A 23109-nucleotide genomic window follows, 5' to 3' on the forward strand; every position below is an offset into this window, starting at 1 on the left:
ATATTTGTATTTTGCGTTATACAGTATTTGGGTATGACAATATACTATATGCATCCTATGTCACTGTGCTATATTTGAACCGTATAGTGTCCAGGCACCCCATTTTAGCTGTTTGACCTGCTAAAAGTCCAGCAACACTTCTTATGACATAGCTTTTTGTTCAAACTCAACACTATTGAGTGTTTTCCACCCCACTTTAGCTGAGACAGGTAGTAGACAGTCCAATACAGTGAATTGCATAGGAGGCTATGAACGGGGCAGAGTAAGGACACAGTACCCTTGCAAAATTAAGCATATTCAGTTAGTAGAGACCCTACTGAGTCTTTAGGTGAGACAGGTAGTAAACTTTTTCCTCTAAAGTCAAATATGTATTCCAGTCAATTGCTATTTTCTGTTGCATGGGTAAAATAGTCACAAGATTACATTTTCCCTGGTGTAGTTTTACATGTTAAACATTTTTTTTTTTTTCGTTATGATACACATTGCGTTTTACTGCAAACTTTGATTTTGAAGGCAAAAGCGGAAACGCTCTAAGTCTTAATGTTGCTGGCGGGACGCTAATGTTGCTGAAATGACGCTAATAAGGAACTTGTCCGTATAGTAACGTTAAGTAGCCTAGGTTAATTTAGCTGACCTTCAATTGTGGGAATTCAGCAGAGTTCTCTGAGACATTTTTACAACTCATCCAAACTCTGAAAATAAATACATGGGCAAATGTTACCACACATGATAATAATAGGCCTGCATTACGGTAGGCAGCTAATTGTTTCCTTGGAAGGTCACTGTCTCTGCGCTGAATAACGGGGCGTAGTTTTGGCTCAACTGCGTTGAGAAAAAGAAAGACGCGTCCATATAAGCCAAAATGGCTTCTCTGTGAATTGGACACTATGTCACCCGGAGTATCGAAGTGGTATTACACTTTGGAACATACCTGAATGATGCAAGTCGAGACACATCTGACATTTTGGAAGGAATAAAACGTCTGACATTTTAGTTAATACATTTAATCCCCAAAATCTCCCATTGAACTGGTTTAGCGTGATTTTAGCTTAAGAATTACACTGAAATAGCGCACCTCAAGGTGTTATCTTTCACACTCAAGGCCTCAAGACAATATATGTATTTTTATTATTGAACCTTTATTTAACTCGGCGAGTCAGGTAAGAACAAATTCTTATTTACAATGACGGTCTATATAAAGTCGATTTCACCCTTGGCCTACCAAAACTACATAATCAACTGTTCCATTATTAGAAACTATTTATCACCTATAATTGAAAACATGATTCGTTTAAGAAAAACGCGCACTCAACAGTTCAGAAATGTTATTTTTTAAGCCTAAGCATATTAGCCTATAATAAATCTTGCGAGACATGAGGCCCGATGCTATGGTTAAAAACCCACTTTCCCGTCTATTGACAAGCAATAACTATAGAGCCACACAATAACCTAATAATAAAGACTACTTGATCATCAAATCAGCTGAGTTACTAATTTAGGCAGTAACCTGTGACGGACTTTCCCCTGATGTAGCATATGCCTAGTTAAACAAAGGTTAAAAAAAATGTCGCGTTCGGAACTAGGAAACTCGGACATGCCAGACTTGCTAACTGGTTGAACGCGGGACGTGTACAACTACAACCAATTAGCAAGTCTGTCATTTCCGAGTTTCCCAGTCCGGACTAGTCTTGTTGAATAGATTCGTCATTCTGTCAGGCTAAATCGTTTAAACGCGTCATGAATAAATAATAGCTCCTCCCATTCCCACGCCTCCGCTTGAGTTATCCCGTTAAATTCCACATGCCTGCCTGACATAAGCCTACCGGGGGAAGGGGAGGTGTGGCACTAGACAAGGATATTTAATACTGTAACATAGTAACACAACGGGTAAAGTTGTGGAAGTAAGGGAAGGAATTCGTACACAGAAAGGTATTGAATTAACGGGCTTGGTTGAAGCCTGAGAAAGGGCGGAGACGCGCTTCTTGATGGCTGTCTAACTTTGAGCACTATGAAACAGGAAAACTAGCAGACATTAGGGAAAGTTTTTAAAAATATATTAAAAAACCTTATTGCTATTCGGTGCCTGTCTGTTGCTTCTCTACTGAATATGGCAGGGACACGTACAAGAAGAGTGGCTGGTTCGGAACAGTCCCGAACTGCGAGGGCAGCTGCTCTTGCTGAGGAGTTGCACCATGAATGCACTCTCTTATTGGAACTTTATGTAAGTATTTCGTCTAGTGTTGAGTCTGGACAGGCTATTGCATTCTGCTTCGCAGTAATTAATCTGTTATTAGGCCTACTGGTTGCTTGACAAAACATGTTATTTAGCCAGTAGCCTAGCCTATGAAAGGGATATGGAAGATTGGGATATGGAAATGTGTTGATGCACATGGATTGCGATAATGGACATGTATTGATGGATTGGTGTGTGTGTGTGTGTGTGTCTGTGTGTCTGTGTGTCTGTGTGTGTGTGGCATCCGATCCAGGAGTGAGGGTCCAGGAATGTAACTAGATAAGGAGGGGGTGAATATGTGAATACTAATGTACTAATGTATAACAAGAATGACAGAGGTGGGGGGGTAAGGGGGGGTTTCTGGCGCACAGGTCGATGTCCTGACATGCACGTTTTTTCCATGTGCATCTCGTTCTCATTCAATGAATGAACTATGTAAATGATGGGGTGCGAATGATGAAATTATTCTTGGTTTTCCGCCAAATAGCCAGATACAGTATATCCTCCCTCTCATACGCACAACTCTCAACCTGCAGCTCCCTTCCTCTTTTGCTGCGAGGAAGGGAGCGGTTAGGAATGTAACCATTATCTATTAGCCGACTAATCATACGGCAATGCTTTTGAATCTCCACCCCGGCAGGTAGCCTAGTTAGAGCGTTGGGCCATTAACCGAAAGATTGCTGGATCAAATCCCCTAGCTGGCAAGGTAAAAATCTGTGTTCCCCTGAGCAAGGCAGTTAACCAACTGTTCCCCGGGCGCCAAAGACGCGGATGTCAATTAAGGCAGCCCCCACACCTCTGATTTAGAGGGGTTGGGTTGAATGCCGAAGGCATTCAGTTGTACTACTGACTAGGTATCCCCCAGTGGCGTTTCTAGCTGATATGGCTCCCTTGGTGTTTTCACATTTTTTCTTATGGGAGTTTCAAGCTTCTGAATCTGACGGTTGAAATTGAGATTGAATTCGTATTTGAAAGGTATTCTCGGCAAGATGACATTGCCACAAACAACACCATATCAGGCGTTTTTGAGTTGTACGGCTAAAGCACCTGACAGTAGACGAAAGTCGAGGAGTAAGTCTGGGGGAGGTGCATCTGCGACAAATGAAAGTCGGACACTAAAGTGATTTTCCAACAGCAAGGCTCAAATCAACATGACAGTGTTGCCATTGAATATAAAATGTTTTCTTCGTAATGATGAAATAAACATGTATCTAACCCCCATATCACACAAACTGAAATCATAATATAATAGTGTGTTTACACATTGTACAGTCATTTAGTGAGAGAGAGATTCAAACATCCCATTGATTTTATATGTGCACATAAAGCAAATTGGTTCTTGTTTTTGGTCACAGGGGTCAAACAAAAACCACCTAATGATTGGTTGACAATAGAGCCTTCACTGTGCAGTCAATGGCTGCAGGATGAACTTGGTGAAGAGCAACTGCAGCAACTTGCAGTCAAAACTTCATGCCCTTTGATCACATGATCTTTGTCAAGTTCATGCTGTCGACAGGTAGGCTCAAGTCAAACAATTTTTTACCTCAGAAAGCAACACAATTTAAAAGGCGGTGAACAACGATTGTCACCAACTTGACAAAAATGATCCGCTCAAACGTGTCCATTGAGATGAGCATGATGCAAGACTAGTGTCACGCCCTGGCCATAGAGAGGTTTTTATTCTCTATTTTTTTTAGGTCAGGGTGTGACTAGGGTGGGCATTCTAGTTTCCTTATTTCTATGTTAGTGTGTTCGCCTCCAGTGATGATCCAAGGCACGAAGCCTCCAGTGATGATCCATGGCACGAAGCCTCCAGTGATGATCCATGGCACGAAGCCTCCAGTGATGATCCATGGCCCGGAGCCTCTAGTGATGATCCATGACCCGGAGCCTCCAGTGATAATCCATGGCCCGGAGCCTGCAGTGATGATCCATGGCACAAAGCCTCCAGTGATGATCCACGGCACAAAGCCTCCAGTGATGATCCATGGCACGAAGCCTCCAGTGATGATCCATGGCCCGGAGCCTCCAGTGATAATCCATGGCCCGGAGCCTGCAGTGATGATCCATGGCACAAAGCCTCCAGTGATGATCCAGCCTTTTGGACCTAGACTTGGCGCTCTGGTACCGCTTGCCATGCGGTAGCAGAGAGAACAGTCTATGACTTGGGTGACTGGCGTCTTTGGCAATTTTTAGGGCCTTCCTTTGACACCGCCTGGTATAGAGGTCCTGGACGACAGAAAGCTTGGCCCCAGTGATGTACTGGGCTGTACGCATTACCCTCTGTAGTGCCTTGCGGTCGGAGGCCGAGCAGTTGCCATACCAGGCGGTGATGCAACCATGCTCTCGATGGTGCATCTGTATAACTTTGAGGATCTGAGGACCCATGCCAAATCTTTTCAGTCTCCTGAGGGGGAATAGGCGTTGGCGTGCCCTCTTCACGACTGTCTTGGTGTGTTTGGACCATGATAGTTTGTTGGTGATGTGGACACCCAGGAACTTGAAGCTCTCAACCTGCTCCACTACAGCCCCATCAATGAGAATGGGGGCGTGCTCGGGCCCCCTTTCCCTGTAGTTCACTATCTCCTAATATTAAACAGAGTTTTTTGAAAATTTAGTTAAACAACAGGGAAATTTTATTGTAATTCTGCTACCAAACTTTGCATCTGCACAGTTATTCCAGTAAATGTGTTTTTGTGAAATTCTTTGCAAATTGTTCAAACTAGTCCTTGTGCGTAGAATCGTATGGTTAAACTTTGAGATCAATGTTTTGTTTGGCATGTATTTTAAAGAGAAAAATCTGAGTCAAAGCATAATTCCTTTACCATGGAATTGCCCCTATATATAAGGGCACAAGGCAAGACCAAATTTCAGACACAGGAGGCAGATGGTTGAGCTCCAATATTTATTATGCCAAAAGGGGTAGGAAAAAAGCAGGTCGGAGACAGGAGAGAGTTCATAAACCAGGTCAGAGTCCAAACAGTACCAGGCCATAGGCAGGCTCGAGGTCAGAACAGGCCGAGTGGTCAGGCAGGCGGATATGGCGTCTGGACAGGCAAGGGTCAAAACCAGGAGGGCTAGGAAAAGACAGACTGGGAAAAATAGGAGCTAGGAGAAATGCTGGTTAACTTGGCAAAACGAGACGAACTGGCACAGAGAGACAGGAAACACAGGGATAAATACACCGGGGACTAATGGGGAAAACAGGAGACACTTGGAGGTGGGTGGAGACCATCAAAAAAGACAGGTGAAACAGATCAGGGTGTGACACCTTATGCATTACTTCCCCACAGTTGCAAGAAGTTACATCCCAAAAAACACTGAAACTATACAACACATACATGTCTCCTAGCCTCCCACACATAGGCTTCTTTCTGTCACTAACACTAAAAAAAATATATAAATGTTTTAATAAAACAAGTAAGGTTTATGTAAAAACAAACTAAACTGAATTTAAAACACAAATCTTAAAGCTACTATAAATAAAAACGAATATAAAAACACAAAACTATAATAATCTTGGTTTAGGTAGATTACTCAACATAATACACACATGCGGTTTACGTAAATTCAGTCAAGATATAGCCCACAATTTTCAACTTATCTATTACCACGTAGTCCTTACTCATAATAAGGTGTTGAAAAAGATCATGACAGTCAGATCAAGAGCTTGCCGTCTCCGGTTTGCCTTACCTCTGCCTCTCCCTCTAGACAAGCCTATCTATACAACATCCCTCAAAGTTCATAACCCACTCCACTGCTCCCTGTCTAGTAGCCTATTACAAACCAATATACACATTTACTTGACCATTGCCCTTGTGTAAGCAGGGCTGCCTTGTCAATGTTACACGGTAATCATTCTACCACACAGGCACAGAATCATTTTCACGGTGGTCAGAATGTCAGCACCTTGGTATAATGTATAACTGGGGGTTAAGTACTCAAGGGAATCTCAGCTCACTCACTATTCTCTGATCTAGATGCAATAGAATATAATAACTTCCTACCACACACACACACACACACACACACACACACACACACGTTACCTGTGATGTCACACATCCTGCCTGTTTTTCCCCCTGGAGTGGTTGGGGAAGGTTGGTTCTGGTAGTTGAACCAGCCATCCCTTTGAACCACTAACCCCCTCTGTTCCAATGGGGCCAGGGCGGATGTTGTCCTAACCGCAATATAGGGTTCAAACATTTGCCAGTTGTTGCTCATCAAGGAAAATTGCTCGACTATCATCGGAAAATGGGCAAACATGCTCTTTACTGCACAGTCTCTTAGGTCAGCTCTTTACTGTACAGTCTCTTAGGTCAGATCTTTTGTACTTCCTTGAACATTCCACGTGCAGTTTGGTTTCAATACTAACTCGGAATGAGTGACTTATTCATATATTCATTCCTCATGGCCACAGCTTCCCATTACTACGGTGTCCATATTCGGACAGACTCAGGAGCAGTTAAACGTGGTGTCCATGGTGGTATTTCAAAATACAAAATAGTGGTGTCTTAAGAAAGGCTTTTCCAAATGTGTTAAGGCTGTGACTAGCGCTTTATATTTTATGAACAAAATAGAGTAGTGGCACTTATTAAGCCGTAAACCTTTGTCAATGCCTCGTCTCTTTTAGAGAACTGGATTAGCAGTGCTGCCTTTGAGTTGCATTAGCATATTGAGTTTGGTTGCGCACTAATTGTTGTGTTATGCCTGACTTTGGTCATCTGTGGTGATTCCTTTGCAGTGTAACCGTTTCGTTGTGCAAAAAAAACATGTTTATTTTTCTCCACTCACTGTCATGGAAATGTACTTTTAAACACTGCTAATGTGTTTTTCCTTTACACGGCATCACCCTCCTCTTCCTCTCCACCTCCATACTCTCTCCATCCCTCCTCCTCACTACCCACTTCAGAGAAAAAAGGAGACGTTCGCAGAGGAACTCACCGTTGGCGGGGAGCGCCTGGTGACCGTGCCGCCGCTCTCCTCCCAGCTCTCGCCGAATGACAGGTTGTGGCGCCTATACTCCGCCCTGCAACAGTGCCGGAACCTTCTGGAGCGTGCCATTGGCCTGGAAGAGGGGGTGGGGAACGGCGGGGACAGGGCCCAATACGAAAGCCAGAGGAAAACAGTGAGGGACCGGCTGGGGCACCTGTTGGCGAGCACACGGCTCCTCCTGGAGGACGGAGCTGGAACTGCAGCCTTCACTCCTGATCCGAAGAATACTGAGGTACAGAATCACTGGTGTACGGTAAAGTTGCCCCTAGACACTAATCTGGAGTCAGTTTTGAATTTCCCCCACAAATGTTTAAGGTTAAGATACAGTACCTACTGGAAACCCTCAGTTAACCCAGCAGGTCTCATTTCAGTACTTGAATACCTGTAAAATCCTACCTCCTTACTTGGAAGTCATCCTTGATCTGACATGGCTGGTATGGTGAACATAATGTAGTGTAAACCCTGATGAAAGCTACTGGCCGAAACATGTTGGTTTTTAACAATAACAAAGCAGTTTATCAACTGACACTGTCTTCCAAGAGAATTGCTGAATTTCCTCTTCCCTTCAGTTTGCTCCTCAATTCATGCACCTAGGTTGCAGAGCAAGGTTAATTTCCCTTTTTAGTGTAAACCAGGGCCACGTATTGAAGACAGATAAGACTGGTGGAAACATTTTGCTTTCAGATATCCCTAATATTTCAGATCACTGATGAGTTCAAGGAGGAGAGGAAGAAATTAGGCTTTTGTTATTCAGAACTTATGATATGCTTATAAACTGTTTTATGCAAGGACAATACTTTTTAGTTTAAACAAACTGATTATATTATATTGTTTATTAATCATAGTTTGTTAATAATTATTTATATACGATTCGGTCAAATCAGTTGTTTATATGTACTGTATACAGTTGAAGTCGGACGTTTACATACACCGTAGCCAAATACATTTAAACAAAGTTTTTCACAATTCCTGACATTTAATCCTAGTAAAAATGCCCTGTCTTAGGTCAGTTAGGATCACCACTTTATTTTAAGAATGTGAAATGTCAGAATAATAGTAGAGAGAATGATTTATTTCAGCTTTTATTTCTTTCATCACATTCCCAGTGGGTCAGAAGTTTACCTACACTCAATTAGTATTTGCTAGCATTGCCTTTAAATTGTTTAACTTGGGTCAAACATTTCGTGTAGCCTTCCACAAGCTTCCCACAATAAGTTGGGTGAATTTTGGCGCAATTCTCCTGACAGAGCTGGTGTAACTGAATCAGGTTTGTAGGCCTCCTTGCTCGCACACGCTTTTTCAGTTCTGCCCACACATTTTCTATGGGATTGAGGTCAGGGCTTTGTGATGGCCATTCCAATACCTTGACATTGTTATCCTTAAGCCATTTTTCCACAATTTTGGAAGTATGATTGGGGTCATTGTCCATTTGGAAGAACCATTTGAGACCAAGCTCTAACTGATGTCTTGAGATGTTGCTTCAGTATATACACATAATTTTCCTCCCCCATGATGCCATCTATTTTGTTTAGTGCACCAGTCCCTCCTGCAGCAAAGCACCCGCACAACATGATGCTGCCGCCTCGGTGCTTCACGGTTGGGATGGTGTTCTTCGGCTTTCGAGCATCCCCCTTTTTCCTCCAAACATAACAATGGTCATTACGGCCAAACAGTTCTATTTTTGCTTCATCAGACCAGAGAATATTTCTCCAAAAAAGTATGATTTTTGTCCCCATGTGCAGTTGCAAACCATAGTCTGGCTTTTTTATGGCGGTTTTGGAGCAGTGGCTTCTTCCTTGCTGAGCGGCCTTTCAGGTTATGTCGATATAGGACTTGTTTTACTGTGGATATAGATACTTTGTTACCTGTTTCCTCCAGCATCTTCACAAGGTCCTTTGCTGTTGTTCTGGGATTGATTTGCACTGTTCGCTCCAAAGTACGTTCATCTCTAGGAGACAGAACGCGTCTCCTTCCTGAGCGGTATGACTGCTGCGGGGTCCCATGGTGTTTATACTTGCGTACTATTGTTTGTACAGATGAATGGAACGGATGGACCAGACTTGTGGAGGTCTACAATTTTTTTTCTGAGGTCTTGGCTGATTTCTTTTGATTTTCCTATGATGTTGTCACACCCTGGCCATAGAGAGGCTTTTATTCTAAATTTTGGTTAGGCCAGGGTGTGACTAGGATGGGCATTCTAGTTTCTTTATTTCTATGTTTTCTATTTCTTTGTTTTTGGCCGAGTGTGGTTCCCAATCAGAGGCAGCTGTCTAGCCTTTCCCCTCCTGTGTTTTGTGGGTAGCTGTTTTCTGTATAGTTTATTTGCCTTACAGAACTGTTTGTTTTTCACTTTGTTATTTTCTTTGAGTGTTTTGATCAATAAATATCATGAACACTTACCACGCTGCCCTTTGGTCGATGCCTTCTGACGAGAGACGTAACAGATGTCAAGCAAAGAGGCACTGGGTTTGAAGGTAGGCCTTGAAATACATCCACAGGTACACCTCCAATTTACTCAAATTATGTCAATTAGCCTATCAGAAGCTTCTAAAGCCATATCATCATTTTCTGGAATTTTCCGAGCTGTTTAAAGGCACAGTCAACTCAGTGTATGTAAACTTCTGACTCACTGGAATTGTGATACAGTGAATTATAAGTTAAATATTCTGTCTGTAAACAATTGTTGGAAAAATTACTTGTGTCATGCACAAAGTAGATAAACTATAGTTTGCTAACAAGAAATTTGTGGAGTGGCTGAAAATAGGTTTTAATGACTACAACCTAAGTGTATGTAAACTTCCGACTTCAACTGTATATACAATGGGGTTTGAAATGATTGACACCCTTAATAAAGATGAACAATAATGGCTGTATAAAATAAACAATTCAAACACTAAGCTATATATTATGCTACAAAAAAATGGGAAATGATATTGTTTTATACGGTGCCTTGCGAAAGTATTCGGCCCCCTTGAACTTTGCGACCTTTTGCCACATTTCAGGCTTCAAACATAAAGATATAAAACTATTTTTTTGTGAAGAATCAACAACAAGTGGGACACAATCATGAAGTGGAACGACATTTATTGGATATTTCAAACTTTTTTAACAAATCAAAAACTGAAAAATTGGGCGTGCAAAATTATTCAGCCACCTTTACTTTCAGTGCAGCAAACTCTCTCCAGAAGTTCAGTGAGGATCTCTGAATGATCCAATGTTGACCTAAATGACTAATGATGATAAATACAATCCACCTGTGTGTAATCAAGTCTCCGTATAAATGCACCTGCACTGTGATAGTCTCAGAGGTCCGTTAAAAGCGCAGAGAGCATCATGAAGAACAAGGAACACACCAGGCAGGTCCGAGATACTGTTGTGAAGAAGTTTAAAGCCGGATTTGGATACAAAAAGATTTCCCAAGCTTTAAACATCCCAAGGATATTTATATTATATTGTCAGCCATAGTATTACGACCAATTTTACGGCCAATGAACAATTTCTGTGGATTTTCAAATCAAATCCCATTTTATTTGTCACATGCTCCAAATACAACAGCTGTAGATAGACCTTACCGTGAAATGCTGACTTACAAGCCCTTAACCAACAATGCAGTTTCAAGAAAAATAGGAGTTATATTTACTAAATATTTACTAAATAAACAAAAGTTTAAAAAAATAAAAGAGTAACAGTAAAATAACAATAACAAGGCAAAATAAAGGGGGTACTGGTACCGAGTCAACTTGATTTTGATGTGTGCTTGGGGTTATTGTCTTGCTGGAAGATCCACTTGCAGCACAGGTGTGCGTGGCCAAAGACCTCATTTTCATGTAATCTGACCAAAACAGTGGCTCGAATACAAGTGGCAATTTGCTGGATGACATGAAAATAGAGCTCTTTGGCCACGCACACCAGTGGTGGGGTTGGCATCGAAATGAGAATGTCTGAGCAGAAAATCCCATACCTATTGTAAAAATATGGTGGGGGATCTTGATGTTATGGGGCTATTTTGCTTCCACTGGTCCTGGGGCCCTTGTTAAGGTCAACGGCATCATGAACTTTACCAAGTACCAGGACATTTTAGCCAAAAACTTGGTTGCCTCTGCCATGAAGCTAAAACTTGGCCACAAGTGGATCTTCCACTTGGATTAGCTAACACAACGTGCCATCTTTATGCCACGGTTGTCATAAAGAGGAGAACAAGGCGCAGCGTGGTAAGCGAACATAACTCTTTAATTAAAGAGAGAACACTGAACAGAACTAAACAAAACAACAAAACGAGCCGTGAAATATGGCTAGTGCAGAACAGGCAACTAAACATAGAATAACAACCCACAAAATAACCAAGGAATATGGCTACCTAAATATGGTTCCCAATCAGAGACAACGATAAACAGCTGCCTCTGATTGAGAGCCAATCTAGGCAACCATAGACATATAAACACCTAGACATACAAAAAACCCTAGACAATACAAAAGCAAACCACCCTTGTCACACCCTGACCTAACCAAATAATAAAGAAAACAAAGATAACTAAGGTCAGGGCATGACAGTACCCCCCCCCCCCCCAAATGTCTGGACTCCCGGCCGCAAACCTAAACCTATATGGGAGGGTCTGGGTGGGCAACTACCCTTGGTGGCGGCTTTGGTTCTAGACTCCGCCCCCCTCTTTACACTGAGTCCGCTCTTGTAGCACTGACCTGTGGATCATTGCCAGAGGCTCTGGACTGCGGATCCTCGCCGTAGGCCCCGGGCTGGGGACCCTCGCTGCGTGAATCATGGCCGTATGTTCTGGACCAGGGGCCGTCGCTGGAGACCCCGGACTGGGGACCGTCGCTGGAGACCCTGGACCATCGCCGGAGACCCCAGACCAGGGACCGTCGCTGGAGACCCAGGACCGTCGTTGGAGACCCCGAGCTGGGGACCGTCGTTGGAGGCTCCGGACTGTGGCCCGGATGGCTGATGTCCTTGATGATCTTTTTGGCCTTTCTGTGACATCGGGTGCTGTAGGTGTCCTGGAGGGCAGGTAGTGTTCCCCCGGTGATGCGTTGGGCAGACCGCACCACCCTCTGGAGAGCCCTGCAGTTGCGGGCGGTGCAGTTGCCGTACCTTCTCCACTGCAGTCCCGTTGATGTGGATAGGGGCGTGCTCCCTCTGCTGTTTCCTGAAGTCCACGATCAGCTCCTTCGTTTTGTTGACGTTAAGGGAGAGGTTAATTTCCTGGCACCTCTCCGGCCAGGACCCTCACCTCCTCCCTGTAGGCTTTCTCGTCATTATTGGTAATCAGGCCTACTGCTGTTGTGTCGTCTGCAAACTTGATGATTGAGCTGGAGTCATGCGTGCCACACAGTCATGGGTGAATAGGGAGTACAGGAGGGGGCTGAGCACGCACCCTTGTGGGGCCCCTGTGTTGAGGATCAGCAAAGTGGAGGTGTTGTTTCCTACCTTCACCACCTGGGAGTGGCCCGTCAGGAAGTCCAGGACCCAGTTGCACAGAGCGGGGTTCAGACCCAGGGCCCCGAGCTTAATGATGAGCTTGGAGGGTACTAAGGTGTTTAAGACTGATCTATAGTCAATGAACAGCATTCTGACGTAGGTATTATTTTTGTCCAAATGGGATAGGGCAGTGTGCAGTGCAATGGCGATTGCATTGTCTGTAGATCTATTGGGATGGTCTGCAAATTGTGGGTCTAGGTTGTCAGGTAAGGTAGAGGTGATATGATCCTTAACTAGCCTCTCAAAGCACTCCATGATGATAGAAGTGAGTGCTACAGGGAGATAGTAATTTAGTTCAGTTACCTTTGCTTTCTTGGGTACAGGAACAAGGGTGGACATCACATGTCTTGCCCTTGTCCCTGATGTCTCTCTGGAACCAGATCCTCATCCTGAGCTCGTCTACTTTATTGTCATGAGACTGAACATTAACAAGTAATATACTCGGAAGCAGTGGATGGTGTGCACACCTCCTTATTCAGACTAGAAGTCCACTCCGAATACCTCTTCTCCACCGGCGGCGTCTTGGAGCAGCCTCTGGGATAAGTTCAATTGCCCTGGGGGGTACAAACAAAGGATCCAATTATGGAAAGTTGTATTCCTGGTCGTAATGCTGGTGAGTTGCCGCCGCACTGATATGCAAAAAAAAATTCCGTCTGTATGCAATAACACAAAAAACATTCTGGGCTGATAATGTAATAAATAACACCAAAAAAAATCATAATACTGCAAAGTTGCTTAGGAGCTAGAAGCAGAGCTGACATGTCTGCTAGCGCCATCTTGCTAAACCATTGAAAACCTGTGGTTTGAATAGAAGAGGGCAGTTTATAAGTGCAGACGAAGGATATCAATGAGGAATGGTCTAAGATCATTCCTCATTGGAGGAAAAATATTACTTGTAAAACAAAATCTCTTTCTCTGAGCAATTGTATTATTATAAAATAATGTATTTTCCCCGTTTTTTTGAGTTTACAATATAGCTCAGTATTTGAATTATTTATTTTATACAGACATATATGATCATCTTTATCAATAATTTCAGACCCCACTGTATGTTCTAGTGCAGTGTTTCCTAATCTATTCATGGTGCACGTCCCGGGGTTGACCAGGCGTTAGTTAGTCCACCAGCTGAATCAGGTGTGCTAGTGATAGAACAAAAATATTTACAGCCCTCGGGGATCTCCGGAAAACAGATTGGGAAATACTGTCCTAACACATCTCTCTCTCTCTTCCTCTCTCTTCCTCTCCCTCTCTCTGTCTGCTCCCCCCCCCCCCCCCCCCCCCTCTGAGTAGACAGCTAGTCCGGTGAACGGCAGCCCGTTTGCGCTAAAGCTCTGGATCTACCGCATCTTCAGCGAGCTGGAGCACTGGACGCTCACCACCTCCAGGACCCTGAAGGCCCTGCACCCCGATGGAGCCACCCCCAAGGAGAGCAGAACGAGGGGGAGGCCAAGAGGGAGGAGGACCCGGAGATGAGATAGTAGAGATTGGAAGGAGTAGCCTGTGAGTGAGGAACGAGAGAGCAGGGGAGAGAGAGGGTGAGAGAGAGGTAGCGATGGAAAGAATGGGAGAGAGATAGAGAGGTAGCTTGAGAGGATGAGGTAGGAGGGTCTGATGTGGAAGAAGAAAGAGTGAAGGCATGCAGGAGTCTGAAAGTCTGAGAGAGATATGGAAACAAGAGGAGAAGGAAAAGAGTGACAACAGCCAGTATAAAGATTCTGTGAAAAGAGGGAGAGGAGAATATGTTTAAGTTAATAAATAAATATATACAGTGGTGACAAGGACATAAGAGAAAGCATGAGAAAGTATATTACTACATACTGTACAACCAATGTGTGACATAATAGTGACATAACAGTGTTGATTTTGAAGCAATTTTGGTCATTCAAGACATACTTCTCTAACAAGGGCCCTGCGCTGTAGCTCCGCTTGCTGCTAACAGACATAGGACACTGGGTGGCACGTAGCCTAGCGGTTAGAACGTTAGGCTAGTAACTAGCTAAAATGTGTCAATAACAAACTAAAAATCGCTCTAGTTCAACACGGTTTGATGCAGTAAAAATCAAGTAAAGTTATTACAGAAGAAGTTTGCGGTTTACACCTGGTATCAAGATGTGTTCTCTGCCTGGTTTTACAGCCTACAGTCAAAGTATTCAACCATGACCTTCCTTTGGCCTACTCCAGACATACAAGGACCAGTATTTCAGAACATTTCATTTAGTCTCCTCCCACTGGGCACACACTAGTTGAATCAACGCTGTCTTCACGTCATTTCAATGAAATTACGTTGAACCAACGTGGAATAGGCGTCGAACTGACGTCTGTGCCCGGTCGGCTGTTCTCTCTCTATGCTATCTGAAAGGCAATATTCATATGTCATGTGGTCATTAATATAAGCATGATCTTGATTGTAACATTTGGTGTGGTTATTGTAAGAGATTTGGTTTGGCATCGCCTTACAATTTCCAATCTGATTAGGGAAACAGAATTTTATACAACACAGGATCATTTTGATATGGATTAAATGTTCTGATCAACTGGCCCCTGGATCCCAAAACAATCCCACAAATGAGATGTAATGTTGGTGACAGCTACAGGATCCACTTTGATAATGGAGTGTAGATTTCCGGTTCAAGACGGTGGTTTATGTGATATCAATTTCCAGTCCTTGTGCATTGGTACAAGGACCAGCATTAGATAGATATCACCACAAATTGTTTCACATTTAAGATGCATCCCAATAGTCTTAAATGGCTTCCTACCCATTTAGAGACTACAAACAATGGAACATTGGTCATTTTGGAGTCATGACAAGGTATGAGAAAGGGTAGGCTATTTCATTGGGTGTAGTTGCCCTTTAAAGCAGATATTGGGTCAGTTTTGCATTTTTCCCCACTAATGGTTAAGGTTAGGAATGGGGAGCGGAAGTTGATCCTAGATCTGTACCCAGGGGAAACTTCGTCCCAGAACTTTTCATTACTGTTGGATGGTAATCTCACATATTGTGCCTTGAAGTGATGTGATGAGTTTAGCTGTCCAATACAGACTGTGCCCTGCCCTCTAGTGGTGAGTAGAGGAACCAAAACAAAACATCCCAGCTGTGCAGCTCCTCCTACTGGAGAACCACTGAGAATGCAGGCTCTTGCTCCAGCCCTGCTCTAACACCAGACTCTGCTAATCCAGTTCTGAACCTGTTAAAGCTAGAAAAAAAACGATATATAGTACCAGTCAAAAGTTTGGACACACCTAATTATTCAAGGGTTTTTAATTATTTTTGCTATTTTCTACATTGTAGAATAATAGTGAAGACATCAAAACTATGAAACAACACACCAAAAAGTGTTACACAAGTCAAAATATAGTTTATATTTGAGATTCTTCAAAGTAGCCACCCTTTGCTTTGATGACAGCTTTGCACACTCTTGGCATTCTCTCAACCAGCTTCATGAGGTAGTCACCTGGAATGCGTACCAATTAACAGGTGTGCCTTGTTAAAAGTTCATTTGTGGAATTTCTTTCCTTCTTAATGCTTTTGAGCCAATCAGTTGTGTTGTGACAAGGTAGGGCTGGTATACAGAAGATAGCCCTATTTGGTAAAAGACCAGGTCCATATTATGGCAAGAACAGCTCAAATAAGCAAAGAGAAATGACAGTCCATCATTACTTTAAGACATGAATGTCAGTCAATGTGGAAAATGTTAAGAACTTTGAAAGTTTCTTCAAGTGCAGATGCAAAAACCATCAAGCGCTATGATGAAATGGGCTCTCATGAGAACCACCACAGGAAAGGAAGACCCAGAGTTACCTCTACTGCAGAGGATGAGTTCATCAGAGTTCTCAGATTGCAGCCCAAATAAATGCTTCACAGAGTTCAAGTAGCAGACACATCTCAACATCAACTGTTCAGACGAGACTGCGTGATTCAGGCCTTCGTGGTCGAATTGCTGCAAAGAAACCACTACTAAAAGGACACCAATAATAAGAAGATACTTGCTTAGGCCAAGAAACATGAGCAATGGACATTAGACAAGTGGAAATCTGTCCTTTGGTCTTTTGAGTCCAAATTTGAGATTTTTGGTTCTTTGTGAGATGCAGAGTAGGTGAACGGATGATCTCCGTATGTGTGGTTTCCACCGTGAAGCATGGAGGAGAAGGTGTGATGGAGTGGGGGTGCTTTGCTGCTGACACTCAGTGATTTGTTTAGAATTAAAGGCACACTTAACCAGCATGGCTACCACAGCATTCTGCAGCGATCCACCATCCTATCTGGTTTGCGCTTAGTGGGACTATCATTGGTTTTTCAACAGGACAATGACCCAACACACCTTCAGGCTGTGTAAGGGCTATTTGACCAAGAAGGAGAGGGATGGAGTGCTGCATCAGATGACCTGGCCTCCACAATCACCCGACCTCAACCCAAATGAGATGGTTTGAGATGAGTTAGACCGCAGAGTGAAGGAAAAGTAGCCAACAAGTGCTCAGCATATGTGGGAACTCTTTCAAGACTGTTGGAAAAGCAGTCCAGGTGAAGCTGGTTGGGAGAATGCCAAAAGTGTGCAAAGCTGGCGTCTAGGCAAAGGGTGGCTACTTTGAAGAATATAAAATATATTTAGATTTGTTAAACATTTTTTGGTTGCTACATGATTCCATATGTGTTGTGGAACCCTTGAATGAGTAGGTGTGTCCAAACTTATGACTGGTACTGTACACACACACACACACACACAAATATATATATATATATTTTAAACCCAATCATTACTATATGACCCCCGTTGAAACAGACCCTTTTAATATCATTGCGTAGCCGTCAAATTGGTAGGGCTGGGAGGTGTGATGTTGTTAAACCATGTTCGCAATTCAAATTAGAGCGGATTGAGCAGCTGATCAGTAGAATTAGGTGTGTTCGTGCAGGGTTGGAGCAAAAGCCTGCAGACAATAGCTCTCCAAGCGGAGGGATGGCCATCCCTATTCTTGTGTATGTGACTTTGAAGGAAAATTGAAATTGCCAGACTGGATTGTTTTTAGTACCTTTGTAGACTGAGATGCACTGTAGCAAAGTCTCCTCCATTTTTACGCTGAGTTGAGTACACACGGTTGCTGGAGCAACTAGCCCTTTTCCATGACCTCTTGGTATAGTGCCAGTTGCCCCTAACCACAGATCTAGGATCAGATGACCTTATCCCCAATCCTAATTTTAACCAGTAGGAGGATGCAAACAGATCTAACCCTGTATCCTTTGGTTAGGCACATTGATGAGATTGAGAGACAGTCGTTTTAAAAAAAAATGTATTTAACCTTTATTTAACCAGGAAGGGCTCATTGAGATTTGAAATCTCTTTTTCAAGAGTGTCCTGGCCAAGATAGGCAGCACCAAGTCATTACACAATTACAGACAGACAACATGAAAAACTACAGGTAATCTAGTAAAACAACATAGAATTCTCAAGAGTATAACAAAATTATAAAACAGCGAATTAAAAACATTGACAGGTCAGGGAATCCGCCTCAAAATCCTTCAGCGATGATTTACAAACACCAATTGGGACAAGTTCTTCCAGTTTGAAAGTATTTTTTTAAGGCGTTCCAAGACCATGGCGCAGAGTACATAAAAGCCCTTTTTTCCAAACTCAGTTCAGAAATTTGGAACAGTTAGCAGGATAAAGTCCAGCGAACGAAGAGAGTGCTCACCACATTTCTGAACAATAAAAAAGCACAAATAAAATGCTACTAAACCCAAAATGACTTTGTAAATTAAAGTTTACCAGTGACTGAGCCTACGAGTGACTAGAGAAGGCCAGCCAACCCTGGTATATAAAGTAGTTAGACATAGGACTGATGGATACTTTGTTAACACAATCCAAACTAATGTACTGACATTTCCTGTTGCTGATTTTCTTTTGTTGTGTTTCATATTAACTCTGGTGTGGTGTGGGAAGATATAGAAACCATATTTATTATTAATGTATGACTTTGAGATATGCAGAAAGGATGAAATAAATGTCTGTGGATTATATTTTGAATTGTCTCTTGGATCTGTTTGGCTTAAGGACTGGATGGCTTATGAACATTCTCGATGCAAGTGATGAGTAGTGTGTGTGTGTGTGTATGTGTGGGGGTGGATTTGTGTGGGTGAGTGTGTGTGTGTGTGCGCATTAATGATTTTGGAGCAGGAGGGAGAGGGAGAGGCTCATGTAAGAAAAAAAAGGCTGGGTTACATTTGAGTTTGTGTATGTGTGTGTGTGTGTGTGTATGTGTGTTGATGTTTAACTTTAAAGGAAAGACAGGATGTATGTTTGGGTAAAATAGGTGGGGTGTGTGTTTTAGGGGTGTGTGTGTGTGTGTGTGTGTGTGTGTGTGTGTGTGTGTGTGTGTGTGTGTGTGTGTGTGTGGGTGTGTGTGTGTGTGTGTGAGAGAGAGGGGGGGGGGGTGTTTGTGTGCACAGATAGTAGGGGGAATGTGTGTGTGTGAGTGTGTGGTTGTTAGAGAAGGAGTGGCAGCCAGGATGCCTGTGGAAGGGGGGGGGGTGAAAGACAGAGGTAAGGAGAGAGGAGGAGAGAGTAAAAGCGAGCAAGAGAGAAAATGTGTGTGTGGAGAGAGAGCGAGAGAGAGAGAGAGAGAGAGAGAAAGAGAGAGAGAGAGAGAGAGAATGTATGTGTGTGTTGTGAGGGAGGGAGGGGGAGCAAGCAGGAGAGAAAATGTGTGTGCGCATACATGTGTCTGCATGTGTTTGTGTGTGAGGGAGAGCAAGCGGGAGAGAGAATGTGTGCATGCGTCTGTGTGTGAGTGTGTGTCTGTACGTGTGCTTTTGTGTGTGTGTGTGTGTGTGTGTGTGTGTGTGAGTGAGTGTGCATGCGGTTGTGTGTGTGTGCCTGGATGTGTGTACCTATGTGTGTGTGTGCCTATGTGAGGGAGAGAGAGATAGAGAGAGAGGATGTGTGTGTAAGCGAGTGAGTGAGAGAGAGAGAAAGGACATGTGTGTGTGAGAAAGAAAGGGGGATGGGTGTATGAGAGAGCTGTGTGTGTGAAAGGCGAGAGAGGGAAACGTGTATGTGTGTGTCTGTCTGGCTGTGTGTGTGCGTGTGTCTGTCTGTGCGCTTGCGTAGGAGGGAGAATGAGTGTGTCTGTGCGTGTGTATTTGTGTGTGTCTGACAGAGATAGAGGGGGAGAGAGGAGCTCTGCAAATGGCGCGTGTGTGTGTGTGTGTGTGTGTGTGTGTGTGTGTGTGTGTGTGTGTGTGTGTGTGTGTGTGTGTGTGTGTGTGTGTGTGTGTGTGTGTGTGTGTGTGTGCGTGTGTGTGTGTGCGTGTGTGTGTGTGTGTGTGTGTGTGTATGTGTGTATCTGTGTGTGTGTGTATTCGTGTGTGTGTTACAGTGCAATAATATCTGTACTGTATGTCAGGGAAAATATGTGCGTAGTGTGTGTTTGTGTGTGTTACGGTGCAACAAAATATGCCGGTGCCTTTTGTAGGAAAATTATGTTAGCCTACTCTTCTATTATAAAGGCTTGTGTGTGTGTGACTATTGTTTGACGTGTGTGTATGTGCACGTGGATGAGAGCGCACAGTGAATTTTCTCATCTTACAGGAGGCTACACACACCACTGCTCACAAATTAAATATATTAGCTTACAAATGAAATATGTCAATCCAACCTGACAAATATAAAGTGGTCAGTGTGACTTTTCAACTTTTTAGAGACCTGAATTCACCTATTATTCACTTGTATTTTTTTATTCAACCTTTATATAGGCAAGTCAGTTGAGAAAACATTCTTATTTACAATTACAGCCTACCCCAGCCAAGCCCTAACCCAGACATTGCCATACCAATTGTGCGCCGCTCTATGGGACTCCCAATCACGGCTGGTTGTGATAGAGCCTGGAATTGAACCAGGTCTGTAGTGACGCCTCTAGAACTAAGATGCACTGCCTTAGACCGCTGCACCACTCGGGAGCCCTAAAAGGGATAGCAGAGAATGGTTACGTGAGCCTATGTCCATCTTCAATGGTAATTGTAACCAGTGGCGACCCGTCATTCAGGGCAGGTGGGGCAGAGTCACACCTGTTTTGAGCCCCACATTTTGTGCAAGAAGTGTTTGTTTTTTTAATGGGGGGGGGGGGGGGGGGCTTGCCTGTTTTGCATGTTATTTTGGCATTAATATGTGTCACATATCAGTTTGCAAATAATGTAAAAAAATATTTTAATAAAGCCGCATTCAAACATGGTCACTTTTTTGTTTCTCGTGTAAGGCAGCTCCAAAAGTTAGGTGTTTCAGCCTAGCTCAGTGCTTTCTGTGATGATGGGGCAAGCCAGCAGAAAATACGGAGTATTGCGCCGTGATTGGCTCAGTGTTCTGTCACTCATAGGGACACTACGTCACTGCCAAGTCTAAGGGTAGACCTTGAAAATTCAAGCCCCTTGGGTGCTGCCATAGAGTTACATTAGAAGTGCCTATCTAAGAAGGCTCAAGGTCACTGGCCACAGATTTGGGCTCCCGAGTAGTGCAGTGGTTTAAGGCACTGCATCTCAGTGCAAGAGGCATCACTACAGTCCCTGGTTTGAATCCAGGCTGAATCACATCTGGCCGTGATTGGGAGTCCCATAGGGCGGCGCACAATTGGCCCAGCATTATCCGGGTCTGGCCGGGGTAGGCCATCATTGTAAATAAGAATTTGTTCTTAACTGACTTGCCTAGTTAAATAAAAGTTACATAAAAATAAAATAACATAAAATCACGTTATATCTACAATAGATTTAATTGGACTGATCAAGTCAACATCGTACTTTCAAAATCTTAATTAGCAGTCATCATTATGAATCAAGTCAACAATCTACTGGCAAATCATTTTTATTCTTTGTCATATGAAGAGAAATAATGAAGAGAAATTATAGATAAAACGTATCGGTGCTCATCGGCCATTGGACATAAACATTACACAACAAGTTGGAAATCGCAAATTCAACAATGAGTGGTTTGGAAGGAATCAGTGGCTAACTGCAAGCATTGCAAAACAATCATTAGCCTGCTATTCAGTGGAATGGCTGTGTGGTCCCAAGTCTAAGATTGAGAGTCTCTTTTCCTAGTTTAAAATTATAAACATTCAACATTGGTCATGCTGTCAACAAAGTATGAAATGTTCTGCGGTCAAAACAATTGTTAACTCGGAACTGCAAAATCTGACTTTAATGAGTTCAAGACAATTGGGCTACGACTGGGAAACTTTGGGAACTTTTATCCAACTCGCAATTGTAAATCTGGAACTCGGGCCTCTTTCTAGAACTACAACCTGAAGATCACTGACGTCATCATGATTCAAATGTTTGTTGTTGTTGTTCCCAGTTGTCTTGAAACCACCATAAATCCAGAGAATGGCAGACTTTGATGACAAAGTTTGATGACAAAATTTGCACACGAAGGACCGCCACACCACCTTCTTGTTCAAGTGAGCACAGCACAACAAGGTGAATCCAAAAATGTATTGTATGCTTCTGCATAAATGATGTAATATAACAGGGAGATATACTGTATACTGTAGCTAAGAAAGTAATACTAAGTGTATGTTGTGTAGTAAGCTGTTAGTAGCCTATGTGCCTCACCCTAATAATTTAGTCTATTTTCACCTCTTAATTTCGCCGACTGTGCTGACTTGGTGGTGCACATGTAGCCTATAACCTGTTTTTGAGAAATATAATCATTGAATATTATAAGAGCTTTCATTGTCTGCTTATATGCCCCCTTTATTTATACTACGGCTCTGACTTGGTGTACAGGGAGAACACTGTAAGAACGGCCCATTTCAAAAGTGCTGAATAAATAGTTCTATTGAAATTATGGATTGCCACTTATCCGCTTGTTATCCCTTTTATGCCATGGTTTGTACATCTCAACCACATTGGTTAAGCAAGTCAGCCATATCAGCTATGTTTTTTTCAAAGGCAGTAAATCGGGCTGAATGAACTGTTTCACTGCCAGATAAGGCTCTGATGATAGCCAGGTGTAGCAGTGGTAAGGTGTTGGGACTCTGCTGTTGGGACAGCTTTATGTAGGCCGTTACAGTTTGTGGGCACCGTTTGTCACCGTTGTAGTGCAATTCATGTATTGTTTAGTGTTGTGTTTTGTAGTGGTTTTGCAGGCATGCATCCCAATTTATTTATTTTTTTGCCCCACCAAGATTTACTTGCTAAAATCGCCGCTGATTGTACCAGAATAACTTAAACTGGAGAAAGGATAGGGGTGCTGGTAAATAACGTTGATGTAGGGTAATAAACTAGATGGCGCTACTGAGCAGAATCAAGTTGCCCCAGCAGTTTAATTCAGTTAACTCTGGTGATATCTTGGAGTTCTTGCAGAGGTAATAACATTACTCCCAGCAAGAAAACGTGTTTAAA

The 23109-nt window shown here is 43.0% G+C and overlaps 1 protein-coding gene across 1 annotated transcript; it reads left to right on the top strand.

Moving 5' to 3' along the window:
• The first annotated feature begins 597 nt into the window (after positions 1-597).
• Positions 598-18742, top strand: LOC110497532 (uncharacterized). The gene is made up of 3 exons (XM_036954415.2): positions 598-2221; positions 7146-7460; positions 14013-18742. The coding sequence occupies exons 1-3, from the start codon at positions 2108-2110 to the stop codon at positions 14193-14195; spliced, it is 612 nt and encodes a 203-aa protein (XP_036810310.2). The 5' UTR covers positions 598-2107; the 3' UTR covers positions 14196-18742.
• Positions 18743-23109: the final 4367 nt, after the last annotated feature.

The sequence above is a fragment of the Oncorhynchus mykiss genome, chromosome 19 (assembly GCF_057628025.1).
Source record: "Oncorhynchus mykiss isolate SJ-2025 chromosome 19, ASM5762802v1, whole genome shotgun sequence".
NCBI lineage: Eukaryota > Metazoa > Chordata > Actinopteri > Salmoniformes > Salmonidae > Oncorhynchus > Oncorhynchus mykiss.